The sequence below is a fragment of the Alligator sinensis genome, unplaced genomic scaffold (genome assembly GCF_000455745.1).
Source record: "Alligator sinensis unplaced genomic scaffold, ASM45574v1 scaffold253_1, whole genome shotgun sequence".
Taxonomy (NCBI): Eukaryota; Metazoa; Chordata; order Crocodylia; family Alligatoridae; genus Alligator; species Alligator sinensis.
In genome coordinates, this window is record NW_005842147.1 from 1,036,956 (window position 1) to 1,056,551 (window position 19,596).

General features: G+C 41.6%; 1 protein-coding gene across 4 annotated transcripts in view; it reads left to right on the plus strand.

Moving 5' to 3' along the window:
- HIVEP1 (human immunodeficiency virus type I enhancer binding protein 1) overlaps positions 1-19,596 on the plus strand; it is a 201,605-nt gene that overhangs the window by 167,917 nt on the left and 14,092 nt on the right. For all 4 annotated transcript variants that reach the window (XM_025206224.1, XM_025206222.1, XM_025206223.1 and 1 more), the window contains one exon: positions 5,872-5,973. In XM_025206224.1, coding sequence (XP_025062009.1) covers positions 5,872-5,973 — 102 coding nt within the window. The remainder of the gene's footprint in view (positions 1-5,871; positions 5,974-19,596) is intronic.

The following is a 19,596-nucleotide window of genomic DNA, read 5'->3' on the forward strand; positions in this document are numbered from 1 at the left end:
GGTGCTGGTCTGGCCAGGATTCAGCCCTGTGCTCTGCACCCACTGCCAGCACAGAAATATAGAGGGGCTTATGCCCCCCATGCCTGCTGGACATACTGCCAGTGGTGTTGCCTATACCTACCACCCCCTGTCTAACATACCCACCCCCATCCCCACACATACAGCCCCTGCCCCACACACTGGGGGATCAGGGAAGCTCTGGCAGAGCCAGGGGAGGCAGGAAACTGCAGGTCAGGAGTGAAGGGTGCCAGTAGGACTGGGAGGTGGGGGGCTGTGTTCGGGATTGAGGGGCTCTGGTGGGGATGCAGGGGGCTATGGGTCAGGAGTGAGGGGCACCAGCAGGGCTAAGGGGGCTGTGGCTTGGGAATGACGGCACTGACATATCAGGGCTGCTCAGCACCATAGGGTAGTGGGGTGGGGGGGCAGCTGCAGCTGTACCTGCATCCTGTTGGGCGAAGGGGGCAGGGAAGCTCTGATTTTCCATGATAAAAAAAGGACAAAATCAAATGCCAAAATATATAGCTATTTAGAATTTATTTTATTATAATGATTGAAGCAGTGGTAGGCTCCCAACTTGCTTTAAAATTGTAAATCTATCAGTAAAACATTGTGTTCAACTGATATATATAGATATAATGGTGGTTCATTGTAATCGCGGAAAATCGTGGATTTAGGGTGTTTTAGAGAATTTTGGATTTTTTATCAGAGAATTTTGGATTTTTTAAAAGGAGAACATTATGATTATATAGTGTGATTATATGTATTTCTGCACACCAAAATAAATGTGCAGTTTTAGCATTGGTCTAGATAGCTTGGATAACTGTAGCAGTGAGGATCATAGGAAAGTAAGGCTGGAAGGGGACCTCACAAGGTCATCTAATCTAACCTCCTGCTTTAGATACAGCTGCACAGATTTTAGCATGGGCTGGCAACCAGAATACAGGCCCTGTAGCCACCCTGCTGAAGCCAGTGTATCCCTGTGGTTACTTCCACTGTCTCCCATGTTAACTCAGTTAAAGCAAGCATGACAATACCTCGCTTGCTGCAGCCACACTTTTCATTTTGCTTGGCAGACATTCCCTAAGACCCCTTGACAGTGCCCATTAGTACTGTCTTATGGCAAAGTTAGTTAATTTACTGCACTGTAATACCGGCTCATGTATAGACTGTGATGCTTTGCTGTGAAGCTAATTAATCTATTCTGCAGTAAAGCACACAGTAGATGCACTCAATGGTGCATCTACTGGGAAAGGTGACTGGAGCTACTCTGAAATGCGTCCAATATAGAATATACCAGTGATTCTCTACCAGGGTGGTGCAATTCACATAATTCACAAGATAAACGGAGAGATTTCAAAGAAAAATCCATAGTTGTGGTATTTATTTGCAACAGAATTGCTCTGTTCTTTTTCTGTAGTCAAAAAAGAAGTGAACACAAAGAGTTGGCATTTTCTAAGGAGTGCTTCAAGTCTGCCCGGGGTGCCTTGAATCTAAATAGGTTGAGAACCACTGGAATAAACAATACATGTCTTCCTATGTTTCTTTTCCTAAAACACTTCCTATCCAGTTTCTGCCTAAGGTCAACCTTTCTGCTTGTAACACCTGACAAAAGTTACAGCTCTTGGGGCTGTGCTACTAGCTGCATTGAGGAGTGAGAGTCAAACTCAGATTTTCTGTGTAACACTGCAGCAATCTGATGCTAAGGCAGTAGACAAGATATCAAATCTGTAACTTCTTTCAGAGAAGTCATACAGTTAGGCTTATGCAGCAGAAGTCTGTTGCTCTCATGAAATAACCCATCCTAGTGTAAGGTAGTCCACAACACACTTTTCTGTAAAAATAAGATGAGCTGAGCTGTAATCACTGAGCCAAGATTATCCTTTTATCTGCATTCAGCCTACTTACACTCCCTTCCATGGTCCAGGTTTATACATTTGCTAAGTCAGTCCATAAGTTTAAAATGCATCTTAAATGTTGATGATGAGTTAAAGTTGAATGGAACAACTACTACAAAAAAAGGCTAAGTGACATAAGCGTTAGGGCTGTGTGAAGCTTTGGTAGCTGATTCGATTTGGAGGAAATTCGGCCTGATTCAGCAGCTGAATCTCCAAATCTGAATCAAATCAGGAGACGCATTAATCTCTCCGAATTGAATCGGAAGACTCTGAATCGATTCGGAGATTTGGCCATAGACTGTACAGGTAGGCACTAGGCAGCGCTGGCAGGAGCACCCGGACGAGCCCCGACTTGAGCCGGCAGCCCCAGGAAGTTGGGGGAAATGATCAGGGGCTGGGGGAACAAACAGGGGCTTCCCCCAGCTCCCAGCTCGATTCCCCAGTTCCTGGTTTGATCCCCCAGCTCCCTGATCATTCCCTTCAGCCCCCATGGCTTCTCCTGGAGCTGCCAGCACTGCCTGCCTCGCCCTGGTGGGGGGGCAGCTAAGGGAGCAGCTGGATGAGCCGTAGCTTGAGCTGGCAGGCCCGGGAGAAGCCATGGGGGCTGGGGGAACAAACAGGGGCTCCCTCCCAGCTTCCCGATCATTTCCCCCAGGCCCTGCAGCTTCTCCTGGGGCTGCCAGCACTGCCTGCCTCGACCCGGTCGGGGGGAGCCGGGGGAGCAGTCAGATAAGCCATGGCTTGAGCCAGCAGCTCCGGGAAAAGCTGCGGGGGCTGAGGGAATGATCAGGGCTGGGAGAATGAACAGGGGCTTCCCGCCAGGTCCCAGTTCGATCTGCCAGCTCCCCAATCATTCCCCCCAGCTCTCCCAGCCCCTGCAGCTTCTCCCATGGCTGCCAGCACTGCCTACCTTGCCCCGGCCGGGGGGGCGCCAGGGGGGGCACTCGGACAACCGCCGGCTCCCCCAGGGGAGCAGCTGGACAAGCCGCAGCTTCTCTTGGGGCTGCTGGCTCAAGCCAGGGCTCGTCTGGCTGCTCCCCCAGCTGCTCCCACTGGCACTGCCTGCCTGTATAGTCTGTGGCTGAATAAGATTCGGCACAAAATGCCTTCAGATTTGTATTTGGCTGAATCAAATTGGGACAGTGCTTCAAATCACTGAATCTAATCACTGTCTCACCAAATCCAAATCCAAAGCAAATGCTTTCTGCTTCACACAGGCCTAATAAGTGTCCATCTCCATACAGAAAGAGGCATAGGTTTTTTTGGGTGATTTTATTGTACCAATTATAGTTGAGAGAGAGAAGTTTTTGAAGGCAAAGAAGAATGCCTCACCTCTCTCATACTTCTGGGACTACTGTGGCTACAACTTCTACTATCCAAGCTCCATAGAAAAAATTTACACTTACTGGGTGCGTCTACACAAGATGCTACTGTGCAGTAACTGGAGTTATTGCACAGTAACACCAGCGAACATCTTTTAGGTGACACTACTGCACAGTAGCCTAATAATACTATGCAGTAGCGAATTAACACTGTCCATGCTGTGACGTGCTACTGCACAGTATGTTAGTGTCTTGTGTACACATGCCTATTGTGTAGAACTTAGTAAGGTCACAGGTGCTCTTGTTTCTTTATCCTCCCCCTCCTCCCACCCCTTTTCTTTTTCTTTCTCCTCTTACTCCGTATATTTAAATACACATGCAGGTAACCACATCCATCTATATGAACAAACTGGGTGGTATGGCATGACGGTAGGAAATGGAGGGGTAAAAAGTGAGTAGTATTAGGGCAAAGTGAATGTAGGTGTGGATGAGGAAGCATGAATGATGAATGAGACTGAGGTAACTGCCTCTACTGTTTAGGTAGGAATTATGGGAGAGACAGGAGGAGACTTTGGATGGATATGCTGTTTGAAGCTCTCCCAAGTGTTTTTGACATGCTCCAGAGAGTGAAGGTTAGAGGCATTTATTGTCAAAGAAGAGCTTCAAAAATTACCCTAAAAAAAGAAGAATATCTTTGAAGCACTTCATTTTGAAGGAACTCATTGAAATGTCAGTACACACTAAAAGTCCTCTATCATCCTACAGTGCTCTGCACCTCACTCCCACCCCATTCAGTGGGAGGTAGGAGCAAGTAAACAGCCAATGAGCGCTGTCCTGTGTACTTGGCTGTCCTCAGAAACCTCCAATGGTTTAGCACACGTCTTCATGGTCATTTTGAAGAGCTCCAAGGAAGGAGGGTAGGGATGCACAGCTTTGAAGTGCACTGAATTTGAATCACTCTGGAATTTGGAGTGCCTCAAATGGAGTGATTTGCCTCAAATGGAGTGCTTCCCTATCCATGCACAGGGAGACAATGGCAAGTCTCCACTAAATTCATAACCTACTGTACAGTCTCACAGGATCACCTTAGAGTTAAGTTAATGTACGATGTCTTCTTAATGAACTTCAACAGCTGGATTTTGCTAAATTATTACTTTTTAATTAAAAAAAAAAAAAACAAACAACAGATGGAAAGCATTTCCATCACTCTCAAACTCGGATATGTAACCAGCTGCTTCATTTAGAGCCTGATGCAGCAAGCTATTGAACCATATGTCTATTTTTAAGCACACGGTTTAAGTACATTTGGTTAATCAGAGATTTAGGGTGGCATTCTCTTTCCGTTTCATTATCTGTGCCCTTATACCTAATGAACACAGACAACAAACTGGAAATAAGATGTCTCCCTTAATATGTGATATGGGTGAGTTCATAACCAAAACACTAGGAGATAGGATAAGATTTAAAAATGACGACTTCTGTGCCTTACTGTTCTTGTAGCACTATTGCCTCCAGCTGTGATCTCAGAAAACCTCATATGTCAAATAGGTTTAGGGCTAATCAGGATTTGGGTAGAAGATTTCCAAGAAAAAAATGAAATACTGCAGGAACTGGCATAGGCAATTCAGTAGGTGTGTCAAAGCCTAATGCTACATAATGATGTATGGGTTGCTCATATTGCTTCATGATGCCATCCTTTTAAATGAAATGTCAAGCTGGGGCCCTGACTAATTCTGGCTGTTAAAAGATGCCATGCCAGACTTTGCAGGAGTAGGTTTTCTTGGCCAACTTCCAAACTTAAGTAATTAAATTCTGCCCACCTACATTCCCCTGTCACTTTAGTTGGAGATGATATTTTTATTCACTTCCTGTCCCTAGACTGTTGCTAATGAAGTAACTTGCTTGCTTCAGTCACAGAGGAGGTTTTTCAGTGATTGGTGAATCTTATTCCTGCAAAGATGGTTTATATGTTTTTTCTGGTGGTGATTGCCTTTTTTCCATATGAAGAATGGAACTGATTATTGACTATGATGTTCTAAGTGACTTATCGTAACTATCTATCCTGTGGCACATGATAGGAACTAGGCTTGCCTTTATGAAATCCAAGCTAAGTTCTTTTAATTTTTTTTTAATTGAGTAAAATTCATTTCTTGGCATAAGCCCACTATAAGGCCAGCACACCTACTGAAGCAGGATTTAAGTGATGCACAAGATTTGTAATGATCTATTCAGAAATGAATTTTATACTTTAAATCCTGAGTTTTTGCTTCTGAATCTACAATTGAAAGGGAGTAAGTTAAAATAGAGTGTATCAGGAGCTAAAAAAGGCTGCAACCTGTGGTCATTTGTCAACCTAAATTTAACAACAGTCAATCCATTTTATGGATTGCCATAAAAATGCAATGCCTTTCACAATACAAAATAATGTAATTTCCAAGGATTTCTTTAGTAACAACTGACTGCATTTAGTACAGTCAGAAAACAAGTAGAGTGTATGACATTAAATGTCTGAAAGCTATGGACAGTTTACCCAGGAAGGAAAGGTTCCAGTACAAAATCAAATTATAAATATAGTGATATTTGTATCTGTACAGAATATGAGAAGTTTATGGGTGTGTATTTAGAGAGCAAGTAGTTTTTGTTTTTCTCTTCAGGGAATTTGACTAAACATATGAAGTCCAAGGCACACAGCAAGAAATGCATGGATTTGGGAGTCTCAGTCGGTTTAATAGATGACCAGGATGGAGACGAATATGGTAAGGATTTTTAAATCTTCCTTGTTCCCCTGCTGCCTTACATTTATATTTCTGTCACCTTAGACATCCACTCTTACTCACCCAACATTTTTTACTTCCATTTGAAGGAAGTACTGTGGTGATAAGCACCGTAGGGTGTTGACAGGCATTTATTTCTAGTGGTACAAAGCGTCTCAACACTTTATGGCACTACAAAAATGTAGTGAGATGCGGGGTATACTGGAGTTGTAGCCCCCTGGCTGGAGAATAAAAAAGTCTCAAAGGCATGGTCTCTAGCCAGGGGGTGATAAGGAACTGCTTCTTTGCTCCTCCTACAGGAGACAGGCTGTCTCCTGCTGATGCCACGTGGGCCATAGCTGGAAGCACCTGAAAAGGCAAGGGAGAAACAATGCCCCTCTGCCTGCAGATGAGAGGGGAAGGGGCATGCTCCATGCCCCTGCCCCTTCCCCATAACAGCCATTCGTAAATGGGACTTGTATTTGCATCTCTGGCTGCTGCCCTGGAACCAAGCCCAGGGCAGCACCTGGCACTGTCAGGTATAGCCTGCAGAAGAGAAAGTGGGTATGTTCTTCATCCTTACCCCCTCCACGCCCCTGAGACAGATAGACAGACACCCACCCACTCCATTGTGGCCAAACCATCTGTTCTTGTGGGGACCATAGCAGCTGGAAAGACCTGACAAGTTCCGTATGGGATGAGCACCTTTTCCTGGTGTTCCTGAGAAGCAGGGGGGGAGCTCTCCTTAGCTACTACCTTCCCCACAGAAACCAGTATTCTTCTGCCAGTGCCCCTTCCCCTTCTCCTCCCCCCCCCCAGCTGCATGAACAGTCCCAGAGAGTTTCAGGGCTGCCAAGCAGCCATGGCAGCAGGGTCTCCACAGGGGTCCCTGGTGTCCAGGAGCTTCCCCTCTCCCTCCCACCCTCCTTTTAGGAAGGGCAGAGGGAGAGTGCAGAACTGTAGAATCCTAGGGACCCCCATAGTCCCATGTGCACCTGAACAGGTATTACATGTGGTGCTAGAAAACAAGGAAGATGCTGTTTGAAGAGCCTAGCAGTTTTTCTCAGAATCACTAGATTTCTTCGACCACAAACTGCTTGAGCACCCATACATTTTTTCTTTGTGCTGTGATATAGGCATTTTTCCTGACACAAATATAATGCCTGTCAATAGTCTTAGAAATATGATAGGGAAAGTTGGAAATACTAGACAGATTGTAACAGCCACAAGAATGGATCCGGCACTTGCTAAAACTGTATATTTGGCAGGGAATTGTTTCCAAAATGTTACCCAGATTTAAGTTTGCCAGTTTTGCAGAACCTTGGCATACCAAAAACTATTTTTGTACTTACTTTACTTTTTCAATAAGTAGCAAAATGAATGGTTAACAATAGCTGAAACTAAGAATCCTGCTTTTTTTTAATGCACCAAAACTAGCCCATTGAAGAAGATTGAACTATTATGGGTTTTCTAGGGATCCAGAATTAAGAGCATAGTAGACTTTGACCCAACAGAATAAAATGGTTTATGTATTTAGCTGTACTGTTCACTCTCAAAAGCAAAACAGAACTTTGTTAACAGAACTTTATTTTGGTTACGGAAGTTATCAATGCAGTGATGGCATTCTTGTTTTCCCATCATCTGCAATGGAATCAACCCTTGGGTTTTTGGGTTGTTTTTTTTTTTCTTTTCTTTTGAGGGGGGGGGTGCTGTGGGTGTTGATGATGGCATATTTTTCTTATTAACATTGTGTATTTATTGAATTATGGATAAGTTTTCAAAGGAAAAAAATGGTAAATACATAACTGAAAGAAAGGAAAAGGGCAAGAAAGATTAATGCACTCCCTTGTTTTCACTTGACAATCAATAGATTGAATCAGCCAAAATTATTCTAAATAATATTGGAAATATAACTTAATCTTTTTCAGTTGGTGTGACTCAATAATGTTTGAGGATCAAAGAAAACATTTTGCCATTTCGAGTGTCAATTATTTATTTCTTATTGAGAGAAACTAAAAAAAAATGACTTAAAAAACAAATTGCCCAGAAGAGATGGAAGCACTATGTATTTTCCTCTACTTCCCATTTAGGAATATTGTTATTTAAAGTTTTTTCTTTTCACATAATGGAATAAAAATGATGAACCTTTTTTTAATATATTTCTGTAATTTCATAATCTCACTTGTCCTTTTGTGATATACATGAGCAAACATCTATCTTTTTACTCGGGCTCAAAAGGATTTCAATGATTAATAGCTTTATATTGGTGCATTTTAAAAAAGATCTCATTTTATATTAATAAGCATAGTTACATTTTAAGGTTCAAAATAATCACCCTGCACAAGTAAGCCCTTTTAATAATTTTTAGAGCTATAAATCACGAAGTAGACTACATAGTTTAGTGAATTATTATATTAGGGTACTACATTTTTGGAAGAAAATTACTTAATAGTATGGATACATTTAGCTCAAGGTTTTGAAAAGAGCATTGAAATTACATGGAAGTTAGCTACCCACCATCTCTATTCTTCTCTGAAAATTCAAACCTTAACTCTACAGCATCTACAGTACAAAAACCTGTAAAACTAATTGTTAATAAGTATCCAAGTACCAATGGAAAACAATATGTATTGGAAATCCTGCACATACCCAGGTAGATAAGGAAGGAAACCTTGATACGCAGTCATAAATTAACCAATCTATTGCTCAATTTGGTGTATATGAAATATAAGTTGACTGAAGTTAGCATGATTTCAATCAGTCTACTCAGTAAGATTGATAATAATGTTCAAAACATATAATAGTTTCTTCTCATAGAAACTAATTTCACAAATCTCTGTTCGTGAAGTTTTATGCCAGTCCTCATGTTCCTGGCACTTTTTAAAAGCCAGGGTTGTGAAAGTTGATTTTATGAGTACATGTATAAAGATGTGCACATTGCCTCCATCCCAAGTTTCTGTTTTCTCTCCTTGCTGTTGTTCTTTTGACTGCTATTTCACTATTTTGAAATCCTCTGTTAGTTTTATAGGTTTGTATTTTTTTCAAAGTTTTATTTCCACGTCAGTGAGCATAAGAAGTAGTAGTAGTAGCAGCAGAAGTATTATGAGTGTTAATATTTTTCTCAGAGTTGGAGTGATGCAACTGTTATGACCCAAGGAAAAAAGTTTGTCCTAACAAAATAATTATTTTGAGGTAAGTAAAAATTTCAAACATTTTAGGAAGGCCACTTATGCACTGTCCTTTTTGGCTTAAAAACAACAAAAAAGAAGAAAATAAAAAGAAGAAAGAAACCCATATTGGTGCATAATTCTAACCTCTGGTTTCTTTGCCAAAAACTTTCTGTAATATTTCCTAGATCTCTGCCTCCTATCTCATTGGTTCCTCCTTGTCCCAGAGCAAAACTGGAAGCAAAATCGCACAAAACAAAGGTTTTACTATTAACATGACCGACAAAATGTAGAAATATAATTTAATCTTACTGGGTGCATCTACATGTGTGCTTTACTGTGTACTGAGTAGACTAATTAGATCCTCAGTAAAGCATCACAGTCTACATGTGCCCTCATATTAGGGTGCAGTGAACTATTTAACTTGGCCGTAGGATAGTATAGTTGGGGACAGTACTGTCTTACGGCAGAGTACTTTACTGCACTGAAATGCACGTGTAGATGGTAACCAAGGGTGTAAATTGTGCCCACCCAGCCAGCTGGGGGCCTGCTCCACTCGAATTGCTGCTGTCTTGGGCACATATGTAGATGCTGCACCTGGGAGAAGTTGACTCTAGCCTAAAGTGCTCTGGATTGCATTGCATTAATTGCATGCGTAGATGCGCCCACTTTTGTTTACTAAGGGTAAAGTTCCAGAAGTTCTGAGTTCTACAGAAATTTTTTTCTGCTCTGTTTTGGAAAAGATGTTCTCTGGTCTGTGGAATGAATTAAATATGCCTTTTCAAACTACCTCTGTGTTACAGAACAAGAATTACTGTTGATATCTGTGTAACATTGTGCATTTTCAGGTAAATGACTGTAAAGTCAATGGGATTCAGACTCCTAAGTGACTTTCATGTTTCTGAAAATTAGATTTCAGCTTCCAAGTCACTTTGGTGATTTTGAAATTTTTTCCTTAAAAAATGTAGCATCATATCTTTGACTGGGGGCGGAGGGCAGCAGGAATTTCCTGGTGTAGCAGGACAACAAGAAGGCTAAGCCTCAGACCCTTGCAGGGGTAATGAGGCTACATCTTCTTTACTATAAATAATAATGAGTTATTTCCACACTAGAAGCCTAAGTAATATACTATAGACTGTATGCAGCAGCTCACTTACCCTAAGCCTTCTCATTGTTGCTGTAGTTGGTTAACCCAGGACGCTGCTTCTTCTGCTTCCTGGGGCCACATAGAAGCAGCAGCCATTTTGACACCCATTAGAGCACATAGTCTGCATACTTATATTCTCCCTACTTCTTTTCCAGCAAAGAAATATCAGCTTCCCTACTTAAGAGAGAGAGCCTAATTGTGGAGGGTTGATTTTTGAAGGGAAGGTATGTGAGTAAATATACTAAGCCGTTTTAAGGTCAGAGGCAAAATGTACCTTTGCATATGCAAGAAGCAGGCTTTGCTTGATAATATCTTGTATTGGATCAACTACATAGTTGGGAGAGATTACACAAGATACCCTTTCTTGGGTACGGGCTACAACAGCACTTCAACATGGAGGATATTGAAATTCACTATTTAAAATGGAGAATGCACAACATTAAGAAAGAAGGAAACCAAACAAACAGGCCCATACCTGAGGAAGGGCATTTTGTGTCTAAAAGCAGGTCTAATATCTTTCCCAACTACATGGTTGGTCCTATAACAGGTATTGGCAAACAAATCCTGCTTCTCGCATGTTCCCTGGGTCACGGTTGCTACAATAATAGCTCAGCACTTACCTTACATATGCACTTTTTATGCAAGTATGTCTTGTGTGACAGAATCATGTAAAAGATAATTATCATCAAAAGCACCCTCCTTGTCTGTGCTTCACAGTAGCATCTATTGCTACAGTTCATGTAAAGCAAAGGAGCTCACCTTCTGGTCCATAGGCCAGATCTGGCCTGTGAGGCCATATCATCTTGTCTCTGGGTCTCCCCACATGTCTGAGTTATTGGTGCTGGGAGTGCAGTGGCAGAATTAATTGCTGCTCTCTGCAACAAATTATCAGACTATGAGGAGAGCCCTGTGGGCTGGATGCCATGGCCCTGTGTGCTAGATTGAACTGGCACACAGTGGGGCTGTAAGGTGGGATCACTCCATGGTTGGATCTGGCACTCAGGGCCACATTCAGGGTGCTTGTACACTGACCTCATGCAGTGAACCTGCCCCAGATGCTCTGCAAATCAGCTTAAGGCCACTCATCTGGCCTGCAGGACTGTGAGGTTGAGCACCACTCATGTAAACTATATAGCTTTTAGCTTATACTAGTGACTGAATGAAGTTGTGGTAATATTCAGATGTTGATCCTTTCACCTCATCAATGTATTGGATTTCTTTGAGAAGGGGAATCTAATTGACATAATATATTTAGATTTTTTTTAAAGCTTTTGACAAGGTCTCTCACCAAAGGCTTTTTTAAAAACTGAGTTGCTCTGGGATTAGTGGGAAAGCTACTTTGTGGATTGAGAGCTGGTTAAAAGATAGGAAGCAAAGAGTACGGCCAAGTAGTCACTTTTCAGGATGGAGGGAAGTGCTGCAAGGGATCTAAGCTAGGCCCAGTTTTATTCAACATCTTCATCAATGACCTGGAAATGGGGGTGCCCAATGAAATCACCAAATTTGCAGATGATACCAGGTAGTTATTCCAGGTAGTCAAATGCTAATGTGAAAGAAAAGTGGCAAAAAGATCTCACCAAGCTGGGTGGGCAAAAAAATGGCAGATGAACTTTAGTTTCCACAAGTGCAAGATAATGCACATGGGGAAAAATAACCTCAACTATGCATATGCAGTGCTAGGTTCTGAACTAGCTGCTGCGACTCAGAAAACAGTCTTTGGAGTTATTGTAGATAGTTCTTTCTTTAAAAACTTCAGCTCACTGCAGCGGTGCCCCAAAAAAACAGTCAAATGTGGTAAAATAGAGAAAATTATCATGGTACTGTACAAATCCATGGTTTACCCACATCTTGAATACTGTTTGCAGTTCTGGTCTCCACATCTTAAGAAAAGATTTAGTAGAATTAGAAAATGTACAGAGAAGGGCAACCAAAATGGTCAGGGGCCTGGAGCAGTTAGCATACCCAGAGAAACTAAAAAGGCTAAGACTTCAGTTTGGAAAGGAGAAGGCGGGGGGGCATAAAGGTCTATAAAATTGTGAAGGGTGCGGACAAAGTGAGTAGGTAACTGTTATTTACCAAGTCCCAGAACACTAGAACTAGAGGGTACCCACTGAAATTAATAGGCAACAGATTTAAAACTAACAAGAGAGAGGGTTTTTTTTACACAGCGCATAGTTAACTTGAGGACTTATTGCCACACAGTATAGCCATGTTCAAAAATGGACGATGGATCTATTAATAGTTATTAAACAGAACTGTTGAAGATGTTTCCCATGGCATCTCTTAAACCAATGACAGTGGATGCTGGGAGGATGAGGGGTAAGTAATGAACAGCGAACAAATTACTCTAGATATACGTGGTTCAGTGCTCTCCCTCTAAAGAGTGGTTTTCAAGCTCTCATACCTTCCCCGTCCCCTGGGGTAGCTATGCCCTTGTGTAGCCTGCCCTGGCCCCTACTGCGGCCCATGTGACATTCTATTAAAACATTTTTTAAATGGATACTCACGGGTAGGGGGGAGCATGTCCCTGGGCACCGGCCTGGGTCGGGGCCCTGGCCGGGCCCTCCAGTGGTACTTAGTCCCCCAGTGGCACTTCTGGTTTCTCTGCCAGCGTTTCTGGGCTTGGCGATTGGCTGCTGTCCCCCCTCCCCCACCCCCCGGTCAGCGAGGGGGGTGTGTGCAAATGTAAGCATTGGACCCCAGGTGCCGGAGACCCACAGTACACTGCTGGATACACCGGAAGTAAGTTGTGTGGGTGCAGCCCACATAACACATTGAGAGAAGTAAATGTGGCCCACTATGGCAAATAGGGTGAGAACCACTGCTCTAAAGCATCAACTCCTGCCACTGTCAGACAGGGTACTGGGCTAGCTGGACCACTGGTCTGACCCAATATGGCACTTCTTATGTTCTTCTGTTCTTCCACCTCCTTGAGTTTCACCAACTATTTCATTTTTATCCAAGCTCCTAGTATTTTAACAGCTGACATCGTTGCATGTTTTATTATTTGCTTAAAGAGTTGTCTAAACATTAAAAGTGATATGTTTGTATCCCAGGACCAAATGAACTCAGCCAGCTTCCAGTAAAAAAATCCATTGGAGGAATGTGCAAGAAACCCAATAAGGGATAAGTTTCTTCTTTCCCTCAGGCACTAAGAGGCTGGCTTATGTCCTGAAGCATCAGGCCTCAACAGAATTTAGCCTGTAAACTGTACACCTATTATTACAGTTTATCCTAGCATTTATAATACTGTCTATTCTTATTAGCAATACAAATGTCTAAGTTTTTGTTGGAGCCTACATGATAACAGTATTGTCAATAAAACCCAATAACAATGACTGCTTCAGCATAGACAAAAATTAGTATTTGGTATTCAATTGGACAGCAGTCTTAAGGGGGAGGGATGCTTCCCTGTTATGAGAGAATGTAATCAGAGCTTTTAACATAATCCCCTTTGTATTTGGATTTGTCATCATTGAGGTATTAGTAAATACTTTTTGGTTTTGCCCTTTGTGTTCAAAATCATCCCACATCTATTTACCTTTCATCTTCTCATCCGTGGAATGTTCTTGTCAACACAATAGAGTTGCAACGTAAGGAATGTTAGTATCTGAATTAAATTGTCATATGAGGTGAACCATTTAGTGTAACAAAACACAACTGGGAACATCTTTTTTAACTCTGTTGGTCCAAGTTCTGACTGTGCAGTCTTTTTAATAACATGAAAATACATCTCAGAATTAAAATAATTTTGAAACTTAAGCAGTATTTCAGGGGTTGATCCTGCAGACTTGCTTATAGTTTTTTAGTTCAGTTTGTCATGAATGCAAGAGTTTGCAGACTTTATAGCAAGTAGATTGCTAGCTGTATTACACAAGGACTTTTTTAACAGTAAACTCCACTGCTGAGAAGAATTTATTAAAACAGTTCCCATGGAAAAAGAGTTGCTATCCTAAAGTATTTCTACTTTCCACATTAAAATAATTAAATTACATTTTTTCAGTTGCATACACTTTACACTGAGTTATCTTTTTCACATAACACCCAATTAATCCCTCTCTAAAGATCATATGTTTCTAATTTACTAAGGGATTTCTAAGGAAGCTATTTCTTATCATATTTCATAAATTGGATTTCAGCAATATGGATTAGCTAATACTGCTTCACTGTTTTTAGCAAAACTGTCCATAGGATATTAAAATAATGAAAAACTTTCAATGAAGACTTTTGATTTTAATACTCAGATACAGAAGAAGCTGTAATTGATTATTTATAACTTTCAGGGATGCTTTCTTTTTAAATTAGTTATTACACCAATTGTCTAATTTGCACAATTAAATGTACAGTACATAAAGTGTGGTGTAGCTCTTATTCCTCCTGGCTTGAGACTATAATATTTAATGTACATTATTCAATATTTAGTATCTGTATCCTACACCTTGCTAGTGCAATAACATTCCTTGCTTAAAAGAAGGCAGGTAATTCTACTTTATGTAGTTTCCAGTTCAGGTATGTATCGCTTCTCATCTTTGAAGAACGTAAGGTTCTACCAGTCTGAACTTTACCCAGTAGATGTCACTGTGAGTCCAATGTTGATGAGCAGAGGACAGTGGCTAAAGCAGAAGTGAAATTCTTCTGTACATTAAACTGAGAATAGAGTAAGGAAGACAATTATCACATTTTGAATATAGCTGCTAATTTTATTTCATAGGGTGGGAGTTGGTTGTTTACTTGTAAAGCTGACAAGCAATTAAATTGTCTAAGTGGCATTGGTGATGTTCATTTCAGGACTATTTTAATCCTCTGAAATAGATTGTGTCTCTGCATTACAAATGTGGTAATGAAATACAAGGGATGTTAATGATAACACACTGTCATATTTGATAATATTTCCATTTTGTTGATTATGATTATGATTTTGTTGATGGTATATAATATATTTATGGAACTTCAGTAAAGGATACTGTCAAATATGTACCTTAATTAGTTGAGAACTTGGGCCTCCTCTACATGTTATGCTTAAGACATTCTTAACTAGTTAATCATGCCTTAAGTTGTGACCCAGCTACATGTTCAACCGGATAATGGTGTCATAAAACAACCAATAAGCTACAAATTTATTCCACAAAAAATGTATAATAACTTTGTAACTTGTTCTAATTGCACCATTAATTGAACTTGTCACCAAGTGCTCTCCTGTGGCTGGGAGCCCCATCACCCAAGGGATATCTAGCCCTACGGATGCACCATTTACTGAGAGCCCCTCAGCTGATAAGGCTCACAGTGGCAGCAGTGTTCCTAGCCGTGAGCCTTCTCAGTTGTGGGGCTTGCAGATGTCAGACCCAGTGCAGGGGGAGTCCGGGATCACATGGCATGGCAGGAAATGCAATTGTGTGGATCGTGTATTAGATCCCACTGCGCCTTTTTACCTGCATGTGTAGAGGGGCCCTTAAAGACATTTTTTCAGCTTGAAGTTGAAGTGGTAAACAGATTCTGAACTAAGACCAGGAAACACGCAGTGATGAAGATATTGGTGTTTATCATGCTAGGTTATTATTCTTTGGCAAGAAATACCCTCATTTTCTTGTAAGCAGAGTTTATAGTGAAACTGAAAGTTTCGGCTACCGAATGTTTTTCATTGTAAATTTGTTTTCAGTTTCTTGTGACTTGGCAAAATTCAAGGGGTCGGGACTGCAATTTTCTGTGCGTGTCCTTTGTCACGGACCAACATATTTAGATAAGCTTCAGCAAAAAATTGCCCAGCCATTAACAAAAAATTAAATTAAGAAAAACAATTTGTTATTCCAGTGTTCTTACCTTCACCACAACCATTTCTTTGTAGAATTCTAATTCCTTCATGATTTTAATTTTGCCTAGGGTCATCCTGGGACATTTTGCCTTTTGCATCTTTTTCATGGGATCACCAAGATAATATATACTTCCCTTAAATTTTTGCATTTGACTTCATAGGAAATTGTTTACATGCTTAAGTCATTACAGAATCAGGATCTAAAAAGTCAAATCATATAGTGGGCTTATTAGTTGTATCTGAATCAAGACTGAAGAATTATAAATTAAGAATCTTTGCTGTGGTATGCCATCTGATAACAGCAACATGAATAGCACTGCTAAAACTGCATAACACAAAGACTCCAGTAGAAAAGGTTGTTTAAAGTAAATAAGGGATGTGCAAAAATAGAGAGAGCTCTTCTAGTATAAACTTCAGTCTTCAAGTTAGTAATGGCACAGCTGGTAAGGGTAGAGCATGGAGTAGTCAGCTCTGGGCACTATCACTAATGGACATACTAAGTTACTGATAATTCCCACTAATTCTATTGTGCAGAAGAACTTGAAGCCTTTTCTTTCCCTCTTTGGGGTAAAAGGATGTTAGAGTCCAGCTTCCTCCAACTAATTAATCAACACTATAAACAAAATAGTGACGTAATAACAGAGCACGAAATGAGGGAATCAAAATACAAGGAACTAAGGGAACTAAGAAATTGTAATTTCTTAAATTATTTACTTATATGTAGGATTAAACTTTTGGGTTTACTAAATCCTATGGCTAGGTTGCTAGCAAAATCCATAGTGAAATTTTCTGACACTGTTCCCCTGTACAGATTTGTTTCCAGTTTCTCTTTGTGACATTCTCAAGTATGTGGCTAAAAAAATTACAGGTGTGATTGTGTCCTCTATAGGGAATAGCCTTGAAAAGTTTGAAGAAAAAATGGCACAGCCATCTTTGAGCAAGAATTCAAAAATTCTCAAGAATATTTTGAAATATTTTTTGCCAAAAGGTGTGAGCTTGAAATATGAAAGGGAAATAGCCATCATATAGCAAAAGAGCCATAGGGTGTTAAAATGAAAACTAATTTTATGATTTTAAAGTTATTAAGTTTTGAAAATCACAGGTAAACTATGGCTGCCACTCCCTCATCTCTCCTTCCTCCCCTGGGGCCTCTCCAACAATCAATGTTGAGGGGCAGGACCACAGAAAGGGCAGCCAGCAGTCAAGATGGTGGCCACCCTCTCATCCTTCCCCCCTCCCCCATGGCCTCTTAGCCAATCAGTGCTTCGGGGTGGGGCCGCTAGTGCTCATCCATAAAATGTCTGTGGAATTTGTTCTTTATGCTGTGACTAGCCCACAAAAATTAGTAAATCTAACCACAATTTAAGTAGACCCCTAAATATAAATGTCTCCATCTGCTGAGGTTCAGATGTAGCTCTGCCCTTTTACTACATAAGAATTTGGATGCATTCACTTCAATGAGCTTTGGATCAGACATGCAGTGGAGAAAAAAATGCCTTATTAAGTGTTGAGAGGATAAAACTTTTTCCCCATTTTGAGAAACCTAGGAACTGTCATAAAAAAACCCTCAAACTTAGATTTTTCGGCTTTATGTAGCTCTTCTAAGTCTAAAATTTCCCACACTGTTTTGCAAACTTACATAATATTAACCACAGAACTAATTTCATCCACTTCAAAAAAGCAATCAGGTATGGGGAAGCACATTTATTATTTAACAGTGTACAGCAATGTTATAGGCAGTTGAAGATAGGAATTCATTTTCTCAACTAAAATTGTACAGGCCCTTAAGTGGGCAAAATATAATTACCAAACTAGAACTTGGGCCAGTATACTTTGGTTAACAAGCCCACTCTTACAAAAAGTGCCAAGGCCCTTTCAGTTACAGTAAGTGGTTACAGCCTCAGTTTGACATCCCATCCAGAAGATTATACCTTATAACTAAAGATCAATTGTCTTTATAGTTCTTTCTCTTCTGTAAAAGAAAGTGGAAATTTCAATAATGTTGGATAATATTCCAAGGGCTCATTAATAACAAAAGCTGAGGGACCTCTCACAACTGTGTGCGCATGTGTGTGTATGTGTGCACATATAATATCAGTGACTCTCAACCAGGGTTCTTTGGCACACTGTTAGATGTACAAACACCCACAAACGATTCAGAATATAAACCCAGAAATTACAAATAGAAATTCCATTGTTTTAAAAACATTCTGACCTTTTGTCATCTTTGAGTTCTATGTAAGAAAAGGATTGCTGCTATTTTTCCCTGGCCAAGAAACTAGTGAAAGCTAAAACCTGGCATTTTTTCCTGACAGCTGCCTTGAGTCTAAAAAGGTAGAAAAGGACTGTATATGCACATCCAGGTCCAGAGCCAGGATTTTCTAAAGAGGGTTGATGGCTGCCCCTCAGACCATGGGAGTGAGGCATGGCTGGAACCCTTGGGTCATTGGGTAACTCTGGGGAGCTGGGTAAGAAGCAGGCACACAAAGTAGGGGACTCTTGTCCCTTCCAACACTTGTGCTGCTGTTCCCAGCAGACCTGCAGAGGAGGTTGGAGGGAAGACGCAGACCCACTCCTTCCCTGCTGCAGCCAGCAGGGCTAGATTAACCCTTTAGTGGTCCCTAGGCAAACAAACGCATGGGCCCTGGGCGAGTCAAGACCCCCTTCCCCACCCTGGCGCAGGGAGTGGGGCTCAGAGCCGCCACTAGGAAGCAGCCACTACGGTGGTGAGGCTGGCAGAGGGAAGGGGAAGGGAAGGCAAAGGAAGTAGATGGGGCCATTTGCATCACTGCCATGGCAGGAAGAACTGGGGCCCCCTGCAGCTTAGGGGCCTAGGCATGTGCCTAGTTTGCCTATGCATTAATCCAGCCCTGCTAGCCAGCAGCCTGTTTCCACTTTTCCTGTGATGTGCCCCACTAGCTGGGAGCAGGTACTGGAAGAATATGTGCACATCACAGCCATTCCCTGTAGTATGGGACAGGAGCAGGTCAGGAGTGGCCCTGGGGCCCCCCTATGTCTGTGTCAACTGGAGGCAGTGGCACACAAGTTCTTCCTTACAGTGCCTGCTCCCAGCCAGGAGGGAAGGAGGGGAGAAAGAAGGGCAGGTGCTGGAAGGAGGAATCTGCATGTCACTGGTATCCCCCTGCTGAGCCTGGCACCTTGCGTGGCAACAGCATGCAGCTGGAGCAGCTCTGGGGCTCTCCTTGCACTTGGATTGGCCAGGGGCAGCGGTGGCAGTGCTATAAGGCGGGGAGGTATCCTCGCCACTGCATCCCTTGAGACCCACTCCTGTTATCTCACTGGAGTATATATGTAAAATGTATACAGTGATTCTCAACTTTTGTAGGCACAAGGTACCCCTTGGAAAATGCCACTTCTTAGCCTTAGCTAAGCTGTTGGGGTGTGTGTGTATACATGTGTACACACACATACACGTGTGTAAGTGTGCATGCACACACCCTCTCCTTTATCCTTATGAGTCTGCTCCTCTCTGTATTTCCAGA